General features: G+C 38.4%; 2 protein-coding genes across 3 annotated transcripts in view; one reads left to right on the top strand and one right to left on the bottom strand.

The window, feature by feature from the left end:
• The window catches only part of CMSS1 (cms1 ribosomal small subunit homolog), a 227,918-nt gene that overhangs the window by 112,068 nt on the left and 93,233 nt on the right, over positions 1 to 22,617 (top strand). The window contains exon 1 of one of the 2 annotated variants that reach the window (XM_036390425.2): positions 21,066 to 21,309. The exons of the other annotated variant lie outside the window; for it this stretch is intronic. Coding sequence (XP_036246318.1) covers positions 21,288 to 21,309 — 22 coding nt within the window. The 5' untranslated portion in view covers positions 21,066 to 21,287. Of the gene's footprint in view, positions 1 to 21,065; positions 21,310 to 22,617 lie in introns of those variants that run through there. 2 annotated transcript variants of the gene reach the window in all.
• The window catches only part of FILIP1L (filamin A interacting protein 1 like), a 192,929-nt gene that overhangs the window by 110,870 nt on the left and 59,442 nt on the right, over positions 1 to 22,617 (bottom strand). The gene's annotated exons all lie outside the window — the stretch shown is intronic.

A 22,617-nucleotide genomic window follows, 5' to 3' on the forward strand; every position in this document is an offset into this window, starting at 1 on the left:
AATTTTTTTTCACGTTCATGGGTTTAACAGTGATAGTGTTTTGACATTAGTGAGCTTTGCAATAGGACTGTGAGTCAGTTGCTGTCCCTCTCCTGCTTCTTCTTGTGTATTTGTACAGAGAAAAGCTTACAAAATACAAACAGCAAGTTTGTGCTGCTGACTCTGGCTTTCAGAACTTCCTTGGGCTCCAGGAGCAAGAGTTCCCATCAAATTTGGTTCACCTATTGATTCCTTGATGAAGCATTTGGAAAATTCATTTTACTGACATGAAAACAAGGGCATGTTCTGTGATACTCTTTGAAGACTCGATGTACATGCAGACAATATTTGTTTTCCTATTTGTGTATGTGTGTCCATTAACTGTCACATGCTCTCAAGTCTCTTTTAAAAGACCAGAACTAAGTCAATGCAGAATTTTCAAGTAATGCTGATTATTTTTTCAAGGTTCCCTTGTTTTCTCTGTAGAACTGTCACAAAGTCTTTGGCATCCTTCAGGACTTTAGCTTTCCTCAGCTGAAACTGTCACCTTTTCTCTGTGTGAGCTGCTGTCTGAATTATCTTGTGCAAAAAGTGCTTAATGTTTAACTGCACAAGAATATGCTGAAAGCAGGCTATCATTTTCCAGCCAGCTTGTGTCTCACAACCTGCCAAAGCCTATATTGGGAACACAATGTGTGGGAAAAACTTCTAAAATGATAGACAGAAAAATGTCTTGTGGGAAACCTAAAATGCCTTGAGACTCATTCTGTTACTAAAGAATGTTTTTACAAGCACAGCTTCATCCCCTTTACTTTCTGAAATTTTCAAAAATGAAAGCTAAAGCTCGAGAGCATAACATTTGTGTAGAATGTAAACAACCTTGGTAAGTGGAAAAATGACATTTCTTGGAAATAATATTGCCTTAAGAGAAAAGAGTGGTCAAATTGAATAATTAGCCAGAAAAAACCCAAAACCCACCCAACTTAGTTCTAAAAGGCTCAACTACTTCTAGTAAAGGCTATACTGATGCCTGAGATAAAACTTTATGTGCACTTTGGTTACATTTTGCAAACATATCTTAAAGGAAAACAAACATCCTATGATCTGTTAATCTCAAAAGATGCACCAGACAAATAAATTCTTATTGTAAACATATCATTAAAATATCTAAAATTTCTCTAATGCAATGTGAATGCTTTTTACCTACATTGCAGCATATGCTAATGGAGTTAATGATTATAATTACCCAAGTGCCTAAATGGGGATGGCAAAAGTTCATGTTCAGCTTAATGTTGTCTGTATTTAATTTTCCTGCTTTTAAAGGAACTGTTTACATTAAAGAGTAACATAGATTTTATTCAGTGAGTCAGTGTTTAGGCAAAAAATAAGCATATTGTTTGACACGTGCCTTTATGTAAGCTGTGTTTCTAGAATCTGTCTTTCAGTTTGAGCAGTGAAATGGTATTTCTGGCTTTTGTTTTCTTCTGGTGAAATAGCCAGTGCCTTGGCTGTAGAGCAGATTTTTTGCTTTATGTCCAAACCCCTCTTTTTTCTCGCTTGCGACTAGAAAATGAATCAAACAAGGCTTTAAAATGTTTGTTTGTTTGTTTGTTTGTTTGTTTCCAAAATTGAAAGCACTGAATGAAGTAGAAGTGTAAAAAGTAACTGTTCTGTAAAACTTGTACTTTCACTTGTGCAGGTTTATGTGGCAGGACTTCACCACCCTCCAGTTCATCAGGTTATGGTTGCAAACAGCCCTGTAGAGAAAGAGAGAGCAAGCTCTCTCTGGCTCCTTGGCTCAGGCAAGCCCACAAATCCAGAGAAACCTCTGATTGAGGAAGGACCTGAGAGGCAGGAAACAGATGTTGGCAGCAGTGTCCCGGCTCAGGTAGCCAGATAACAAATGTACCAAGCCAAAATAACTAAGTGGGTTAAATGGCTATAACTGTAGCTCAGTCTTATTTATTTGGCTACTTAAATCCAGGTTTACTTAAAGGAGTACTGTGCTCTTCTTTGTTTGGCATTTGTGATGTGTTATCAAGCTTCAGAGACCTTGTCTGATAACACCAAGGTCACCCACCATGTGTTTCTGTGTGCATTTAGGTACCTTTCTCAAAGTCTTGCTAGGTTCATCCAGGTATTTCAGTAGTTATTATCTTCTGTGTGCCCAAAGATCACCATGCATAGGGTGACGCAAAAGGACAACATCAGAGTCTTACATATTCAGAAAAAGTCCAAAACAATGAAGATTTAGTATTTTATTTTTGCTGTGTATGCTTTTCTTCCTGTGGCCTTTGCTAGTACATTAGTTGTACCAGCACCACAGGAAGCCTGCAGAAAACTATTTCACTTGGGTGTTGGCATCTTATCCTCCAGGGAGAGTGCATAGAAATGCATTTTCCAATCTGCTTTCAGGTTTTGGATGTTCCTGGTATCCATTCACCAGTTCAACAGTCTCATATTACAAGATCCCGAAGGATATGGGGAATCTCAGGGTTAAAAAATAAAATAAACTCAAAAACCACAAACAAACGCACAACAAAATAAAAACTCGGGGAAAAAAAAAAGCCCAAATAAACAAAACAAAAACACCACCCTTGAGTAGTACAAGTGGAATTGAAGAAACCCTTTCAGGGCTGTTGCTGCCTGACTCCTGGCTCACTGTAGGAGCCCTTAGTCTGAGCTCCTGCAGGTAGATAATGGCAGGGGAATTCAGGGGGTGTCTCAGTGCCCTCTTGCTCTTTGGTTTAACAACATGAGAAAAGTGCAAAATGTTACTGTCAGAGATCTTCCTTCATTCCTGTTCCAGATTTCCTCTTGGGCTTTGGTGACTTTGTCTTGTTTTTAGATAGCCCTGATTTTCCCTCATCTCCCATGATTGCTGCTGCCACCATTTTTCCATTTGAGAAGCTGTTTCCAGAGATAACCTCTTAAGCTTCCTGAGTGCAACCCTGTGACAATTTTAATTTGTACATGTTATTTTCTGCCACTTCTCTAGCATTGGAAATTTCCATTTCCCAAATCTCTTTAGGAGAGGTAGGAAAAAACTCGCTTTGTGTGGGTAATGAGGCATAGGTGGTGTATTTGTCTTTTAGATCTCTATATCAAATATTTTCCATTTCTGAATTTATTAAAACTCCCTTGGTTGTAGTGCTGACTGGGGATTTGTTTTAATATAATATAAAGGTTTTTTTCTTCTCTCCTAAATGCATGAAAAAGATAAGTCACCAAACTTAACACTGCTATAGAATTTTAGAAGCTGGTTCAGATATGAAGAGAGTTTATTTCCTTAGTTGAATACCACTTAGTAAAAGTGGAATGAACCTGTTTAAAAGTATTGGATCTGATACTTCTGTCACTGACCTGTTGCTCTAGGGAAGAAGGACTTTTATCTGTTTTTCAGACAGTCATTCCCAGTATTGGGGATGGACCAGCTGAGAAACAGATTTTGATTATAATAAGTTTTAGCAAATTTCATTCCAGTGGCTTCCTAGGTAGGAGAGAAAGGGCTTGGTGTGAGCTTGTGAACCTACTTACATTGATTCAAATCCCCATAAGACACAAATTCATGGGAAGCCAAACCACATTGGTTCCACTGTTTGTAGAGCTTCTTTCTCTTTTCTGTGGTGGTTTTTTTAAAATCAAATTGTCTGCCTTTGCTAAACTTCTGTTGTGTTGCTATCTTTACTGTGTATGTTCCAGTTGCTAAAATACAAGAAGCCACAAAGGGCGCCAGTGTAATAAACAAGAACAAATAAGGAGAGTCTGAAATGCTGTTTCTTGCAGATAGTTGACTCAAAATCTGAAATAAAAAAAGTTTCTGTTTTTGGTATTTATTTTATTTATAACTTTCTTACACCACTATGAACTTCTTTTCTTCCACTGGCATAAATACAAGAGGACTACTGCTCACTTGCAGCTATTTAAGAAATGCAAGCAATGAAAGTAAAAAAATACTTCAGATTTGAGAATTAGTTTTTATCTAAACGTAATGATTTTACATTCTGAATGTTAGATCTGTTTTCAATTCTGTATGCATGTTCCTTAAGCAAATTTTTGAAAACATCAATTTCTGATGAAAGTTCAAGTTTCTGATTTTCCGTCTTTTCTTATTTCTGATTACCATTTCATATAATGAAATAATCACCATGATGCTTGTGCTTACTTTAGCTGTAGTTATGTATAAATAACAAGGATTAGGCATGGAAAACTATGATTACAAAAGCAAATTAGCCTGATAGATATCCTTCAAAATCCTCCTGTTTATGCATGGCAACAGTATGAGATTACATTCAGTTTAAATTTGAGTCCTGTATTTAAAGTTTCTGAATTTCTGTGGTCCAGCCCCCTTTTTGAAACCTTGAAAATTACCTATTTGAAGCTTGTGTCTGCATAATCCTTAATACAGAATTGCTGCAATTTTCTTTAGAGACCCATCATTTCAGGCAAAGTGTTTTTATATTCCATTGTCACGCTGCTTCAAGACAGGTTTCCCTCTGCTAAAATGGTTTCCTTTATTGCTTATTTGTTTATATTAGTAATGGTTTCCCTCATAAGGTTAATTAGTGTTTCAAAGAAATTGCAATTTCCTGTTCTGGTGTAACTTGTTTACTTTAGATTTGTTCTGGAATTCTTTCTATTTTGAAGATTTTATGCTCCAAGGGATGATTCTTAATCTTTCTTACCTTTTCCTCTCTCTTTTCTTCTAATTTTAGGTAAGAATGAGTTTTGCATTCATTTCTTGGTTTTGAAGAATTTCTGCTTGGGTAAAGTATTAAGCTCTCTATCTTCCTTTAAAAAATTGTGTTCTTTTTCTCTGTATTTAAGGGAGGAGGGGGAATTCTTGGCCAAAGCTAGTACTGCCCTTTTAAATACTCTGATACAGTTGCTGGAAGAGAATTAAAAAATTTCAAGTAGGTGTTTGGATTTTTCTTAATAATTTTTTATATGCAGGATGATAGTAAAAATGTACAAGCAAGTTATTAACTGTCCTCTGTAGTAATTTGGTGGAGTTTGAAAAATATTTCCCTTAAATGAAGCAATGTACTGCTTCAGATTTCTTGTGGAAGACCTGCATGCTCAAAGGCCCTGCCTAAGTATATAATAAGGCTTATAGAGTAGAAGCTTTTTGTCTGTCTATATCCAAGAAGAATTTAAAGCTAGATAGTAAAAAGCAGGTCAGCTAAACACACACTGAAAATTAAATAGTAACTCAACAGGGTAATTAACACACATTGCAATACCAGGATCAGCGTTGTTTCTTCTTTTTTGAAATATAAAATCTGGTATGTCTTTGCTGTGTAATGATGTGGGGCTGTACTGAACTGTGTTTTTCCCTCCTCAGCCATTACTAACTGTAGAGTTGGAAGCTTTCTGTTAAGAGGCTGCAATCTCAAGGAAAAAGATCTTTCATTTAGCAAGCCTTCTGATTATAGGAGAATTGCTTTATTGTGGAAAGTAATGCAACTATAAATATGACTTCCTGTGCAGTAGACATGTTTGCCAGTTTCTGGAAGCTTGAAAAAGGAGATCTTGTCTGGTTACAATTCACAATCAACCTATGGAAAGGAGTTGAGAACAGCAGACCGTTTCTTTTATCAGGGACACTCTTGGTTCAAACTACTGCAGTTCTGCTTTTTTGTTCCTTTTCCTCCACAAATTCAGTTTTAATTAATCAGTGGGAGGCCCAGCATGAGGTAATGCTGGAAATCAACAATTTGAATCCTGTGATTCTTAATAGAAAATTAATGAAAGCAGAGGTATTTCTATCTCCTTGGTCAGAAAATATGTCATTTGGACAGTATCTAAAGGTAGGCTCTGGGCTGCTGTGTGCATAATATTCCTTTGGGGTCTGTCCAGTTTTAGAAGATCAAAACTAAAACAAGAAATAGTGTCATTCATACTGGGAAATAACCCTGATCACTAAAACTCTCTAGCATATGTATTGTCACAACTTAGTCAGAAGGACTCTGGAGTCCTCTAGTCTGATTCTTTGTGTAATGTAAGGCAAAAATCTCTTGATCATTATTCAAACAAATTTTACATAGGCTCCAGCCTCTAATGAAGTCACTGCAAGCTATGTTAATTTTAATTTTTCTCGAGTCTTAAATATGCTCCTTCCTTGCCATTCTATCTGAAGGGCCATTCTCCTTCTGGAAGGAGAAGTTTGAGATGCTGTGCTTCTAGAGACAAAGCTTGTAGTTGCTCAAAGTTGGGTGTATGGTGTTTGTCCTTATCCTTATGGCTCCACATGAGACTGGATCTCAGGTGGCACTGAGGAAGAGGTGGGAAGCAGTGTGACAAGGACAGTAGGGTAGAGAAGTAGTGGCACTTGATGGTATGAGAGTGAGGAAAAGGTGTAAGAAAGCTGTCATCAATCACTGCTTCAGAGAGGGAAGAAAACATTGATCTAGGATTTAAAAGGTAGGATTGCTATACTTGTTCTCCATATAGTGGCCTTGACTGTGTTCTTGGTTTTAGATTAACCAGAATTAGAAGGGATTGAGGCCATCAGGTAGTGGTTCTCAGTGGGAGAAACCTGAGAGGAGGAACGGGGAAAGCACTCGTGCTCCATGTCCTGCACACGCTCTTGCTTATGTACTTTCTCTCACTCGCTGTTGTCCTTTCCTGGCAGTCTCTTTTCTTGGTTAAAGAATTACCATATTTGAGAGTTTGAGGCTGAGCACAGCTTTAATTACCTGTCTGGAGTGTTGCATTAGTTTCACTCTGTCAGCTACCCACCTCCATATGCTCTCTCAGCCTACTTGTGTCCAACTGCCGTGCAGTGTTATGTACTCCACAAAGGACCAGAACCTGGACATTGTGCCCCTGCTCTGGGCCACATCAGCATGCAGTGCATGTATATATACTGCACACACAGCACAAGCCTGGGCCATGTGGATAGCCTTGCTACAGTGCAGTTTTCTTTTTTCTCTTCTATGTGTTGTTTTCTGAATGGATAGCGGCTTGGGGGCAGGGAGGAAAGACCAAGCCTGGATTTCAATTCCTTGAGATCAGGTTTTGCACTGGTTTCATAGAGTCACTTTATGTCATTCAGTTAAGAAAACAGTTAATAGACCTAGATTTGAGGACAGATAGAAACACTACTTTCTTTGATCTGAGTTCAGTCCTGTAAATTAAAGGAGACACATTCTTACAGACAAACTGTCTCCTCTGAAGATCTTCACTATCATAAAGCTCCTCATCTGGGGAAGAAACGAAGGATGCAGTTCAGATTATTTTAAAATATAAATTTAACTAAAAAAAAAAAAATTAAGTGTAGATGTAGATTACATCACTTCTTCTGCAGTACTTATATTTTCTACAAGGATACCAGTTTGCTGCCAAAATATGACTCAAAAGATCAATAGCAAACAATCTGTACAAGTTTACACAAGAGAACTGAAGTAGTTCATTCCATAAGCATTGTGTTTTAAAAGCACACATTTCAAAAATAGATACTTCTTTGGGAAGGCTGCTTTCTTAATTTTCACTGTTGCTTTCAGAAGTATGTCCAAATAGTTACAGGGTTGAGTTTTTTTTGGTTGTTTTGGGGTTTTTTTTGGTGTGTTTTTTTTTCTGAGAAAACTTTTGCTGCACATTGAGGATGTAAGGGAATTGGAATGGCTATGGCTCTGAATGCTTGCAGTTAACAGAGGTCAGTCATAATATTTCTGGCCACAAAGACAGTCTTAAATTTTAAAAAATGGAAATTGCAAGTTTGATGCCTATTTATTGTAACAAAGAATTGAAATGGAGTTCTGAAAGGTACATTCCTATTTAAGGATATGCTGATCATGGTGGCTGTGGTTGAGAGAGACTCATTTGTCATGTCTTTATAAATAGTGCTGTGTATTTAATGTTTAATGTGTTTTGATTTCTTTAAAACCCCATGGATTTTTTTATCTAAAAATCTATGTATTAAGAAGTGAATGATACTTTCTCCATATCTGTGCTTGGTTAACATTCTACAGAAAAAAATTACTAGCACAACATAATACTGCACTAAGAGACATAACTCTTATTTTTGTATAGTCCTTTTTTGTTGAGACTGTCAAACATTTTGCTTCTTAGTCATTGTCTTTAGAGTTCCTTTAATCATCTGTATGTTGGTCCATTTACCAAGCCAAATACCAGGAGGGAAAGGGAAGGAGAGCTGCCAACTCTCCCCTGTTTTTTTATTTTTGAGATTTAAAAGTTTCACACAAATTTCTCAAGCACTAGGAGGAAAAATGTGCAGTTTAGGAATGAATCCTATCCCTTTTGTTCAGCTCATGCTTTTCATTAAACTCTTTGGCTCTTGATTTGACATTATCTACCCAGTAACTGATAGTCAAAGTCTCCACAGCATTTCCAACAATTCCAGAGGCGTCCTGACCATCTACAGATAGTAATGTTTGATAGCACTGGGGGCTTTTTTATGCTACAAATGTGTGAGTATGTCATAGCTTTTAGATTTGAGAAAAAGCACACATTTTAGAAAAACAACTCAAAGAAGCAGAAATTGGAAAATTTGGAGTAGGTGGGAAAGAAGGGCAACTGAGGTAGTCAGGGCTTTCAGCTCAGGGTGTATTGCTCAATGTTCCTTAATTTTGGCACTCATCTGTTGAGATTGTGAGAACAACCTTCATTATTCTTAGCAGTTAACCCACCACAAAGGTTTGTTCTCCTTTCATAGAGTACTTGTCAAAATACTATGACAACTAGGCTGATTTTAGACAAACAGATCCTGGCTCTCAAAAGACAGTAAGTCTGCAAATCAAACATGGAGAGCAGCCATTAGCACTGGGAGAAGTAAGAAACCACAGATTGTTTTCTCATTGGATGAGGAGCTTAAAGCAACATAAAGTTAATTGAAGAATTCCTTGAAAGTGGAGTCAGCCTAAAATAAAAGCTTAGGGGTCTATAATTTTCTAAATGTGAAAGCTTTGTGAGCAGTAGTGAACATAAAAGTTTGAAAAAAACATAGTTTAGTAAACAGATCTGGCTTGTGTTATGGACTGTCCTGTTTTAATTATTCATCCAAATAATGTAGATTTGCAGTATGATCTGTAATTAGGCACAGTTTGATTTATGGAGCTGGCCCCACATAAACTGTGATGTCATGCTGTACTGCTCAAAATTACAGCTCTGCTCTTGCAGTTTAAAGACGATTATTTTTAACTTTGGAATGCTTCAGTTTTGTGCATCTTGGCTTGTAGCTTTGTGAACTTAAGATGTGCTCTGCTCCTCTCCTCCTTCCTCTCCCCAGATCAAAGCAATCTGTTGTAACGTAACCAGAACAAAACCTAGTGAAATGGACTTCTGAACATTCTCAGCTTTAATTCTTGTTGGTAAATAAGAAGAAAAGCAAGACTCTTCATGCTTGCTGTCAGGGGGGGTTGGGAAATAGATACGGTAGGAATTAAACTATGTTTTGCCAGGTGTCCAGATGCTGATGCCATTCCAGAGCAGGAATGCTTCATTTATGTCTCAAAAAGATCTTAGTTTTCTTTTGATGCTGTAATTGAAGAAAAAGAAGGGGGAGGAAAAGCAGGGAAAAAATCCAACCACACATACACACAAAGAAAGGAGAGGGGTGGGATCTGCACTGCCTGTTACTGCAGGTAATAATTATTTACTAGGAATGGGAGCTCTCACGCACATGAGTTTTTACTCATATGCATTGCATTTTCTGCTTGTTTCCCATTTGAATAGGAAAATTTGCCTTTCCTTAAACCAAAGTCTGTTCCAAATGCAAAAGGAAGCTTTGCACAGGAGGATTTTTGCATTTTCCTACAGAGCAGGTCTTCTGCAGTGATGAGCAACATCCCTTCCTACCAGCATTCCTGATCTGAACTTGTGGGCATACACCAGAATATGGAGGAAGGGAGAACTGAAAGCTGGATCTGAGTATGATCTGTCCTGCCAAGCTCATTGAGCAGCTTAAGAAGAGAACAGCATTTCAGGGCTGTGAGACTCTTTCTCAGTCTTTCTGAGTCAAGACTGCTTCAGGCAAGGCCCCCACAGCCTGACTGCAAACTGGGGAGGGAACAAGAATAAAGGCATGGAGGTGTCACAGTTATACTAGAGGCACTTAATTACCTGGTGATATCAAAAGGTGGGAATTGTGTTCAGAAGGCAGTAGCTGTGGCAAAGGAAGGCAGACTCCGTTTTCTAACAAAGCAATTTCTGACTGGGAAGGGAAGGTGAAAATACCTTCCTGTGGATTTCAGTGGGAAGATTCTGTGAGCTGCTCTTGGTGGTGATTGCAGTGTTTCAGGCTCGTGCAGGTTGAGAACAATGCACAATGTGTCATTGCAAAGCTGTGCTTCTCATGAGGAGCCTTGATTATATAGCAGCTGACTCAGTTTCTATGCTATAAACTGATTACAGCTTAAAAGACTGATAAAAAGTCATGGGATTTCTTAGGGTTTTTTATAAGGAAATTCTCAAATGAGAATAATGAGAACATTTTTAATATAATCAGTTGTTGACTAATATATTTGTTTTAGATGTGTAACTGCTGTAGTTGTCCTATAAGTATATTCAGTTTAGGTAATGAGGCTTGGAGACAGTGTTGCTTTGGGGCAAAAGGGGAAAGGAGTTCATACCCTGTTGGTGCTTTGGTGCCAGTGAATGTAAATGGATGGAAAGTGTGCACCAGTTTGCTAAGGAATTATATGTACAGTGGAAAGATTGCATGTCTGAGTTGATCTGCTCTTTTTTTGACCTGGCAAAATTGCCAACTGAAACTAAATTTAGCCATCTAGAATAAGGTGAAAGCATTAATTCTTTGAACATTTAGGTCTCTGGTTTGGTGTCAGTTACAGGGGCCTGTAATGTCTTGATTGTAACATAATATCAGTAAACAGCCAACATTTGCTTAGGAGCAGAGCACCTCTCTTGTTTTGATGAAATGAAATTTAATAAGTGGTAGGCTTCAGATAATTCCATTGTAAGATGCTAATGTTTTGTCTTGTGTTAATATATGTTTGGGGTTTTTTTTATTATCAGTTACAAATCTGAATATAATCTCTTTTCCAGGATGGTAAATCAGTGAAGTTAAAATCAGTCTTGCCCAGAGGTCTGAGTGAGGTGGCTGCCATGCAGTGTGTGTGTGTCTGGACACATGCATTGGTTTTGTCCTCACTTTCTTTAGTGGATCTGGCAATATACTTGGTACAGAAACAGTCAGACCTGGAGAAACTTACAATTGACAGCAGTTTAATTCTTTTCTGTGTATTAAATGACTGATGCAGGTTTAATTTTATTTTTTTGGCATCTCTTCTCATGACACTTACTTGCAGAAACCATTCTTGGAACTTAGAGGAACAGCTTGCCTCTGAGAGTAATAACAGCTTCTCCATCATTTTGTCTTGTCATTAAAACTGGACATTCATCCACAAGCTGTCTCACAGCTCTGTAGTTAAGGACTGAAAATACTCTGTGAGGATCTTTAGCCTGCAGTATATGCTGAAGTGATCCTTATGGCCAAAAAGTTAAGGGGGTGATGATGACTGTCATGAGAAACGAACAGGGAGGTGGGACATGAACATGCCTGCTGTGATACCTCTGGAATTGCTAGGAGCTGACCAGATGGAAAGTTAATGACATTTAGCAGTTAGAATACTTCAAGTAGCTCCCCCTTCCTTTTGCTCTATAATGTAAAGCGGTTTAGTATTACATAAAAAAACAGTCTCTTAAAGAATATGTGCCTGAAATTATTTTCATGATACTGATACCAAAACTGGGATCACGGCATACAAAAGTACTTGAGCAGGTGATCAAATCTGGTACACAGGGAGTCTCATGATTGTGGAGTCTTGTGAGTGACACAGGGAAGAGCACATCTGGCAGCTGCATAATTTGAACAAGTCCTTGGGCATTGATTAATGGTGTGCTGGTCACATACAAACACTTAGCACATCTCTTGCAAAATTCTGCCCTCTCATACCCACCTTCTCAGCTGCAATTGTTCCCTGGCTTGTTTTGGTCAGAACAAGCAGACCCAGAACAACCAAAAAAGTTTAGGGAGCTCATCTGTGCTAAAGTGTCTTGGGTGGAAATGACTAGAGAATGATCATGCAAGCAGCTAGGCAAGTTTGAGGAGTTGACCTGCCCTTTGGCTGTGTGTAGGAAAAGGGAGACATCTCCTCTGAGGAGAGGCCACTCCTGGCAGAGGATGCATGCTCACCAGCAGTGATGTCTTTGCTCTGCATCTGGGGGCTGTGAAGGCAGGTGCACACAGATTATCACCTGGCTGCTGTGTCCTGCATTGCAAGCTTGAGCTGGTTGGCAGAGAAGCTGTGATGCCCCAGGTCAGAGTGTGGCTCTAGGAAAGCTAAGTACACTTAAAGGCAGACTGCTGCATTTGTTGGCAGAGATAAAAACAGCACAGCTTTGCTTTTGGTGTTTTGTGAGACCACTTCTGACAGGCATAATGGAAGGCACGCTTTTCCTCAAATGCTGCTTTTGCCCAAGTAAAGCTTCGGCTCATTATTGATTATATCTGGATTTCAGGAGGCAGTGCTAAGATGATTCACATTCATTAAGTAAACTTCTAGCACTATCCTGGGAGGCAGGTTTAGAGAGGAGGAAATGGAGATGAGTAACCTAAAGGTGCAAAGGGAGTCTGCTTCTGAGCTGAAATTAAACTTTGGCTCTAGGCATTGTGCCTCTGGAAAATCCTACACTACTTGAGTTTCATGTCAACACTGTCCCATTACAACACTGTAATTTAGAGTAATTTATAAATCTGTATCTGTGGTGGATAAGATTTGCATAAACCACATCTATTAACAGTAAAAAGACTGCCATTAAAAAATGAAGTAATAAAAAGATCATACCATCAGTCGCATGGATAGACTGGCTAAGAAAGGGGATCACTTCTTTATATCTGGCTTCTACTGAGCATTGAGAAACAGATTGTCAGACCATTGGCCACCTAGTCTTGTATGTCATCTATCCAGAGAAAGATTATAGGGACAGGACAAGTCTGTAGTCATGTCATTTTTTTGGTCATGTCTTGCTGGTTTTGAAAAATCTGCTCAAATTCTATTCTGAAATCTATTTTCGGCTTTGAATTTTGGAAATTGTGCCTCATTGTGGGAACATATCCATAGTCATCTGTCTTTTCTTGTGAATTATATGATCAAGCACATCCAAGCCTCCCTCAAAAATGTTCTGTAATCACAATCTGCTAATGGTGTGTTGTGATATATGCTTGCATTTGTGAAGTTTCTTTTAAAGCAGGATAAATTTGTCTGTCCACCATAGCCTAAAAGACATGAGAAATATGATGAGTCTAGTTACAGTGTTTGTTCTTTCATTCATTTTATAGAAGAATTAGTGGCTATGAAAACTGACAAAAGACCCTTTCCTGTAGGAATTTGAAGGGATATAAGGAAGGCCCTTATAAAATGTGGAAGAAGTCACTGTGTTTCATGTTTTGTTCCCAGAGCTCTGTGGTTGCCTCCTTGCCATCGGTAGGCCAATCATTTATGCTAACATCAGGACATGCTTACCCTGAGTGGCTTTTGCATTATTATAGGCCATCCAGTCCACTTAGTAATCTTTGAGAAAAGTATTTTATGGCTTTGTTTTTAATTCTGCTGTGAACATTTTTCTTTTAAAACAACAACATCATAAAATTATTTTATTAAAAGTTACAAAAGTGGGTAATTAATTAACTTTTTTTTTCCTAAGATTTTAAAAGCAAAGTTGTGATTTTTTTTAGTAGTTACACTAGATTGTTATCCTCATTTCCCTTGTTCCTTACAGCCATACAAATTTCCCCTGGTTTTCAGAGGAAAAATGCAGGCACAGGGGTCAAAGACCCAGCATGTTGTTCTCGGAAGAAGCCGTTTCATTTTTCCTAATGTGGACATGCAGTACTAAAGCTTGCTGGTTTGTGACTGAGCAGTACTAAAATGCTGTTCATTGTCAGTCTCTTCACATCTGAATCATATTATTCAGTCCAGATTTTCTTTGAAACCACTGTCAGATGTGCAGTATGGATGAATGCTTGGAGAAACCAATGGGTGTTTGGCACTCTGATGCTCTTAATTATTGAGGTTAATCGTTAATTTCACACATGGAGAGAAAATGCTTATTTCTGTTATCTGTTTAGATTTACATGTTGAATGAAAGGTATAGCTGATTTTTTTAATAAGGAAAAATAATTGTGGAGAAAATAGTAGGCTTTTGCTTTGCTTATGCTATGCATTTGGAAACAAGGTGGAACTGGTTTTATGCATCTCTTTGTAATCATGAATTTATTTCTTTGTTTGCTTGAACAAGTATATCACTAGAAAACAGTGGCATTTGGTTTCATTGTTCCTTCATCCAAATTTTACCAAGAAGGAGAAGAAAAAGAACCTTTCCGAGTTCCTTTCAAATAGTGATCCCCTCTCTTTCTGCAAATAAATGTATCCTGATTTCTCATCTGCAAATAAAGGTTGAGTTATTTTCATTTCTCATGTGCAAATAAAAGGCAAGAGCGTCTCATTCCATCTGTCAAATCACTGGTTAGTATGTGCATTGTTGCATCCTGACGTGACATACATTGTTTTTATTTTCCTTTAATCCCTTAATTTATAAAGGTGACTGAAACCTGCAGAAAAGACCTTGGCACCTGGAAATTTAACTTTTAGCTTTAGGAATGAAATCTGGTACTAGATACTGCCTCTTTCCAAGAACCTTGTCGTGCCTGCAGTTTGCAAAGTATTTCAGCAGCTTTTATTTGTATGAATGAGCTTCTGATTTATTTCTCTTGTTTATAGATATAGTATTAATTAAGTATAAGTAATAAAAAATTAAAGAGCTATACCAGAGAAGCAGGAGTTTAACTTCTGTTTGGAACATGTGCCTAGTCATGATTGTGAAGGTTCTTTTTTCTGCTCTTATGGGGTTTTTTTTAAACACATGGCTAGAACATCCCATATGTTGTAATACTTTCCATTTGCAGAGCCTTCTGTTTGATGATTGCAAGCTGCTCTGTAAATATTTTTTGGTCTGACAGTCATTTTTCAGAGTCTGGAGCCCTCTCCATTTTTGGTGGGAATGCAGCTAAGTGATTTGTTTGGGGTCATGCAGGGTATCAGCTAGAGCATAGTGGTGACATGGATTTGTACATTTTTTGCTTTTCTGATGTCTTTATTGTATTTTTCTCTACATTACATAGTAGAGTACAGCATACCTGGAAAGTAACTAGAAAAATGTTTTGGGTTGAAAATACAAAGTTTGGAGAATAACTTGTGAGAGTTTGGAATAAGTAATCATTACTTCTAGACACATTTTGAAAATGATGATCATCGAGAATAACAGGTAAACTGGACTAACAGTCTTAGGAATCCAATTACTTTTGGATTATTTTAGATCATACACAAATGCTCTGTATGGCTTATGTGTAAACTTGAATTTTTAAAATTCCAGAATACAAAGTGTTAAGATAAGACATTTTGATCTGTGTGGTGTTTGTGTTTGGTGGTTTGAGTTTTTTTTCTTTTTTGTGCGCGACGTTTTTTGGTGGTTTGGGGTTTTTTTGTGTTCCTTCCTCTTCTCTACTGGATACAATTGCAACTCTTCCACTGCTGCTAAGTGTAGGCGAATCTTGCATACCACAAAGGTGATAGGCTGAGAGGATTTTCAGTAGCTGAACACAGAAAATAGTTTCAGTTCTAGGTATATAAGGAAGGTCCTGAGGAAGAATTTTGGTGTCCCTGATAAGGCGGAGAATTTAATAACAATGGAGTTTCTGCCTTCCCATTTTCCTCTTTAATTCTCGTCGTTTCTGTGAACAATTATTTCTGTTGCTGTTTCAATACTTGTGTTTTTGAAAAGATATCATCACTTCCAATAATACTTTTATATAGATTATGGTATTCCCTATATATTAAATAACTAGAGAATTTCAGGAAATTCAATCATGTAATCACAGGGGATTTTCACATTGCTTTTTGTGGTAGCATAACTCCTTAAAAAGAAGTTCCTCAGGGGTGTTGAGGATATTTTACAAAGATGAGTTAAGTGAAACATTAGTTCAGTTACCACTGGTATTTAACAAGGAAGAGAGCAGATGTGATAGTGGTTTGGGAGGCAGCTGAGGTAACATCTAGGAACATCTGGTGGATGTTTCCCTAGCAGCTGAAGGAACTACACAGATGCTAAATATTTTTCCCCATGTTCTGCCCAACTATTCTTACGATGTTTATATGTTGTGACTCAAAAGGACGCCCATCTCCCTCAGTATTGACTTCTATTTGCATCAGTGAAAGTTTGCCTATGAAGCTGAAGAGAATGACATGGAGAATTTGAAAACGCTTTACTTAAAATTGCATCAATGTAATAAGAAAGCTTTTGGCCATTTCTCTCCTGCACCCACTGGTCACTGTATGTAAGGGAGTCTGTACTAGCTTGCATTAAAAATCTGTATTTCACCTGAGGCTTTGTTTTACTAATCTGCAGTCATCTCTGAGCTATTAATATATGTAGAAACAGTTTCAACAGTTTCAGCTTGGCTGTTACCTGCTCTCAGAAACTTTGAGCTGTTTTTTTATAGATGTTCTCTACATGAAAATCTGAAGGTTGGTTTGTTTGGGTTTTTTTTTAAATAACAATGAGTTTTACCAGCTGTTAGGTTGATTGCTGAGACTGAAAAGGTAAAAACCAAATAATTTTACTGTCTTCTTTTGGGAACTCAACCTCATTAAAGTTATGATCGAGCTGGGAATGTTATAAAACGTGGATTTTTTTTTTTCAGTAGTATCTTATCGCAAGTGTTTTCTGAAACCTTATCAGTCAGCCATCACACTTGTAGAAGTCACATTAACTCATTCCCTCAAATCCACGGGACAGACTGAGAACAGATGTTCCTATGAGTTTCAAAGCAGTCCCAGCAGCACAGTCACATGCCCCAGCCTACCTAGGCAGAGCCAATTTACTGCTGGATGCACACTTTCCATTCAGAGTGCCATGTTGATGGGCAAGAGCACTGACTGTCTCCAAAGCTTCAAATTTGCTGTGATCTTTCTGGTTTGAATTGGCCTTTTAAGTTGTTCCGTGTCTAATGAAACCTGTGAAGAGACTGGTGTGGGCTGCCCTGTGGTTAGAGAAACTCATAGAGCTCATTCCCAAATATGTGATCCCTTATGCTCAGCCTGAATGAAAACTGGTTGGTGGAGCAAGGTAGACATGGGTGGGATGGAGTGGGATGCCCTCTGGCATGATCATGAAGAATTACCAGAGACCGTGAAAGTGTTGTCATTCTGAGAAATCATGTTTAGAGTTTTTCCAAGAATGCATAATTTGAAACTCATGTTGTCACGTCCCTGGGCCATCCCACTTAACAACTGGAAGATAGGCATGTAAATTTATTTTCAATAGGCTTGGCTTTCATGAGCCATGAATGTGCCACTCCATGGATTTAGCTCACCATGATGACTTGCAATTGGCTAATTGCAAATGCTGGCTCCAGGCTCCAGCAGGTGCCTACAGCACTGCCTGTTTCTGAGCACTGTGGAGTTTTCCTGACAGCTGAATCCAGGCTGGGTGGAAGGAAGAGATTCTCATTTATTTAATGATATTGATATTTTAGATAAATTGAAGTAGTTCTCAGATGTGTTCATTTTTATTCTTGCTATAAAAATCTATCTAATTCTTCTTGTTCGACTAAGGCAATTCAAAATTCTGAGTTCTTTGTCATATGCTTTGAACTCAGCATAGCTGAGGACTTTGAGATACCATGTACTCTCTCCATTGCCCCCAGACAGAGGGAGAATAGGGAAGAGAAGCCCTTACTCTTGGTGGTTGCAGTCTGAAGAGTTTTATGCTGCCCTCTGCAATAATTATGTCTCATGAATGTATTCTTTGGTGCTTTTGTTTTCTTTCCACTCTCTTCTGGCTTACATTTTTCTACTTTGTGTTTTCTGACAACTAATTGCAGTATGCTTTAGAAACTGTAATATGGGGAGTTGCTAATTAATAGGAAAACACTAAATTTTGATATATTTTGGTGAGTTTCACTTGCCAGCAACTTTAACCACATAATCAATTTTGGGAGAAAAAATAGGGAAGCAACGCTCTCTCCCATGAATTCTTAATTTCAATAAGTGAGTTGCTGTATTATTAGGAACATAACCTAATGGCCACACAGTTAAATATTTAATTGTGAGTTTATTTAGTACAGCTTGCTTTCTTTTCGAGCTACAGATTTCTACATTGCATCCTTTGTTCAATTGTTTGGTCTTCATAAACTCATAATCTCTGTATCTGTGATGTTAAAGAGACCAGAGTATGAGGTCAAAATTTCCATTACATAGCCAGAGAGGAATTTCAAGGAACAATGCCAAAATCACTTAAAAAAATAAATTTACAGGAAAGATGACTCATCAATCAACAATTGCTGCTCTAGAAAATAGAATTAGTTCTATATGTTTTGGGTACAGAGATGGACAAAATGCACCCTGACAGGCAGGGTTAGATCAGGGTGATTTGTTTGTTTCCAGACAGTTTTACCTTGACCCAATGTTTCTTTTTCTCCCTAAAGGAGGACCCTAAGTAACACACAGCTTCATATTGCTGGAATCATTGCCTCTCAAAACTACAACTATCTAGCAAAAATAAAGAGGTTTTCTGGTTTCTTGTTGCTTGCACTAATTAGCCAAGCAGCTGAAGGGCAAGAGTCTCCTCCTGTGCTTAACTGCTCTTGAAACTTAACATGAGGCCACCTCAGAGATCAAAATACAGCCTCTTATATTTAATGGAGGTGGCAGACTTCTGCTTCAGTATGCAGTAATATGAGTGTGAAAAAGAGGTGATAAAAAGCAGTTTTCCCTTTTCTAAAATACTGAATAAATAGCACATGAGAATGAAAACCCTTCTGAGAGGAAATATGTTGAGCTATGGCAGTGTCTCTGGGGGAGTGTGGCAGGCTTGCTGCTTGTGGCTTTTTGTGTCATGCCAGCCCTCCAGTGGGAAAGGCTCTGGTGTTTCTGGTCTTCCCTGTCCCCTGAGCCACATGATCTTTTTGCTGGGTTAACCTTACATGTGAAGAAACAAATGGGTGCTGTGACTTGAATGAGGTGGCACTGGAGATGAATCTGCCACATCCTATGGTTCTTTCTGCGACCATGGTGGCTTTCTGGTCTGCGCAGGGAAGAGGGAAGGAAATGGTGTAACCCCTGACAGTCCCTCTCTCAGAGGGTAGATTGGATAGTTAGTATGGCTGGATGTTTCTTCCTGACAGAAGATGTAATGATTCTGTAAAGCTTTCCTGCTCACAAGTCACTTCATCAGAGTAGCATACCAACTGAAGGTGTGATTTCTGACTTCATTGCTCTTTGGCCTTAAAGACATTTAGTCAATACTGTAGTTATTTGTAAGTAGGAAACACACTCTTGTACCCTGCATTATACATGTTGTTTTTACAGATTTTCCCATGCAGTCACATTGTTTCCTGGAATAATAGTGTGGCAACCTTCACAGTACATGCTTTTTGAAAAGGGATGTGATCTGCAAGCCAGCCCTGTGTGCTCTGCTCACTGCATTTAAGTTTGATGCTTCCCTATATTAGTGTTCTGAAGATCTTAGCATATTTAGAGCTGACTTCACATATTGAAGCAGATAATTTACAAGAGTGCAGACTGCCTGTTTCTTCTGGAGCTTAAACTTGTCAGAACCACAGGGACCTCTCCTCTCTCAGTATCAATGGGTACGGTGTTCCAGGTAAAGGGTTGCACTTCTCAAATTCAGTACATTTGAAAATACTTGTGAGAAACAGCTGAAGCCCTTCTGGGTACAGGATGTGTCATGGACCTGTTCACTGTTTCCCCCACTAATGTCAGATGTGTTTGCAGCAAGGCAGTGCAGGGTTCAGTGCATGTTAGCAAACAGCTTAGTGTGGTTAATATGATTGGGGGCAACAGTGATGTGGCTGCAGAATCCTTTTGAGGGTTAAATGGGAGTGCTGCAGAAATTCATGCATTCCTTCACCCAATCTCTTTTTCTTAGGTTTCCTTCACAGTTTGGATTTCTGGATATTTGTTTTTAATGTGTTAGTGCAGAGAATTGGATCCTGGGTGACGTGTTTGAGTGATGGCTACAATACTTGCAGCTTTCAGAACACAGTATGGGGGCCATCTCTTGGCTTAGCCTTACCCTCAAGGGTGATAAGTGAATGCAGAAAAGAGTTTCTCCCAGTCTTCCTCAAGAAATATTCCCTTTTAGCCCTAGAGGCTGGAGAGCCTAGCAACTATCTCTGTGTTTTATTTTCCTTAAGATGCTGTGATACCATGGTGATGAGTTATTAATAAACCTCCAGGCAGATGGAGAGAGCTTTTAACTGAGAATAACCATATATGAACAAATGTCATGATTTGGTCTGTTGGGCAGAGCAGCTGAGCATTTAGCACAAAAATACAACTTAATCTGCAAATAAATCAGAGCAGTCTTTTTGCTTAAATTTCAAAATTACACCATGTTTATGGAAGAGCAAAGGATTGTAAAGCACTGCATGCATTATTTTAAGTATATGAACATAATGAATTAGGGCTGAGACTTTTTTTTCAGATTTGGTGCATTTCTGAACATATTATGAGCTATTATAAGAGCAGCAACAGATTTCCATACAGCACAGTGCTCTGCTTTGATGGCACTGACTCAAAATTCTGTAAGTCTTTATACTAATGTGCAGTAATCTCTATAACAGTGACACTAATCCCCTCTTATAATATGGAACTTGAGTTAAAAAATCTGTGAAATGGAAGCTTTAAAGCAGCTTTTGGGAATTAGTAATTGATAAACCCTCAATCTGTCATCCATACCAATAGAAATGTCTCTATAATAACAGAGCAACAGGGTACTCACTTCAGGAAAAGCAGTGAAGCCTTGAGGATTTTTCTTTTTTTCCTTTGTTAATGTGTGAATGGCATTAATTGCACGACAGGAGCAGCAAGAGATTGGTCACAAGTGGTGTGAAATTGTTACATTGCCCTACCCAAATGATGCTTCCTTAATCTCTTGTGCAATTTTACTGGGCTGCACCAGCCTACACTGTGCTTCAGCTGTTACTAAAGGTTTGAGGTAACAATGTCTTCCATGGCAACATTGCAGCTTCCTGAAGTTCTCCCTTAGCAGCTGCTGAGGAAGAAAGCAGCCATCTCCATGAATGTGCAAAGCTGGACAGAACATTTCTTTTTAATATTTCACTTAACAATTTCAGATTATTGTATTTATTGAGAGAATAGACCCTTAAAATTCTCTAACTGCCTTGATTTGCAAAAAAGTTTGTTTCCTGTTTTGTGGCCTTGAACAGGAATTGAAGTGTACCTATGAAATCCCCCAAGTTAACAGGTAAGATAAACCATTATGTGCATTTGTGATGTCTGTAACACCCGGTGACTTAGATAATGCTGTGTCCCCTACACTTTACACCCATTGTGAGAGGCACTGTCTGTGGCCAATATTCTATTTCAGTATGGTACAACCCTGGTTGGAAACCTGTGACTTCTGGGGTGGGGTAGGGTGGTGTGTGTTCATTGGGTGAGCAGCATTTAGGTCATATTGGTCTTACTATCAATCCCATTGAAATGTCACAGAATTTAATGTGTAACTCGTGGGAAATTGGAATTAGAATTAGCTTTCCTCTTTCCTTTCCACTGTGATCTTCTATGTTGGTTAAATGGCATTTGTCTTCTGAAATTCGCCTTTAAAATACCTATAAAGATACCTAAGCACACTGAAGAACTTAAAGCAAAATTTACATGACCTCTCAGCTGAGGTATTTGTAAAATATAGGTGAAGTATCAAGAACTGCTGGGACTTTTTATTCCATATGGGGATATAAGGGATTTTGTAAAGCATTCCAGCAGAGTGAGACAATCACCAATCTTTCTGCTGTGTGCGTGGGGTATTTTTTTTTTCTTCTTATGTTAGGAATGCTTTTTCTGAGTAAAAGATTATTCTTTCTTGTTGCTTTGGGGTGGCTTTTGCATTTGTTGTTTGGTTTGGGGTTTTTTTAAGCCAACAAAGATGCAAAACAAGCTGTTCCATCTGTACAATGCACTATTATTCTCCAAAGAAAACTTTTTAGTAGAAAGATGCTGGAAAAGGGACAGTCTTGATGAAGCAATTGTCAGGGAAACTAGGGGAGGAAGTGTATTGCATGAAGACACTTTGATTTTCTTTGGAGCAAAGAAAATGATGTTCTTTTGCTTTTGAGGTTTCATGAATTCACAGGATACAATATTTCTTAATAAGCCCATCTCCCTTTACCTATGAGAAGAGTTTTGTTTAGATTCAACCTCAGCTGTAGCCTTGCTGCTTTTGTCTCTGGCTGCATTGTGGTAAAGAAAAAGAGAAGGAGCCATTAAAACATGTAGTTTTCTTGTGACTGTGTCAGGTTGGAGTTCTCAGAGGTGTTGAGCTGGGCACTGTCCACTGTGCCAGGTGTCCTGTGGAGCTCCACTTGGTTGCAACTCCTCTGTCCCTGCTTTATTGTGAAGAACCCCACTGGCATGTTGTATCAAACAAAAAGGGAAGGCGTTTCTCTCAGCAGCCATCTGAGCATAAATTCAGGGCTTTACAGTGCAGTATTGGGCTGTGCCAATAAGCTCAGAGAGAGGACAAGGAGTACAGGACATGACCGTAAGATACAGACAC

Source organism: Molothrus ater, chromosome 2 (genome assembly GCF_012460135.2).
Source record: "Molothrus ater isolate BHLD 08-10-18 breed brown headed cowbird chromosome 2, BPBGC_Mater_1.1, whole genome shotgun sequence".
NCBI classification, from domain to species: Eukaryota; Metazoa; Chordata; class Aves; order Passeriformes; family Icteridae; genus Molothrus; species Molothrus ater.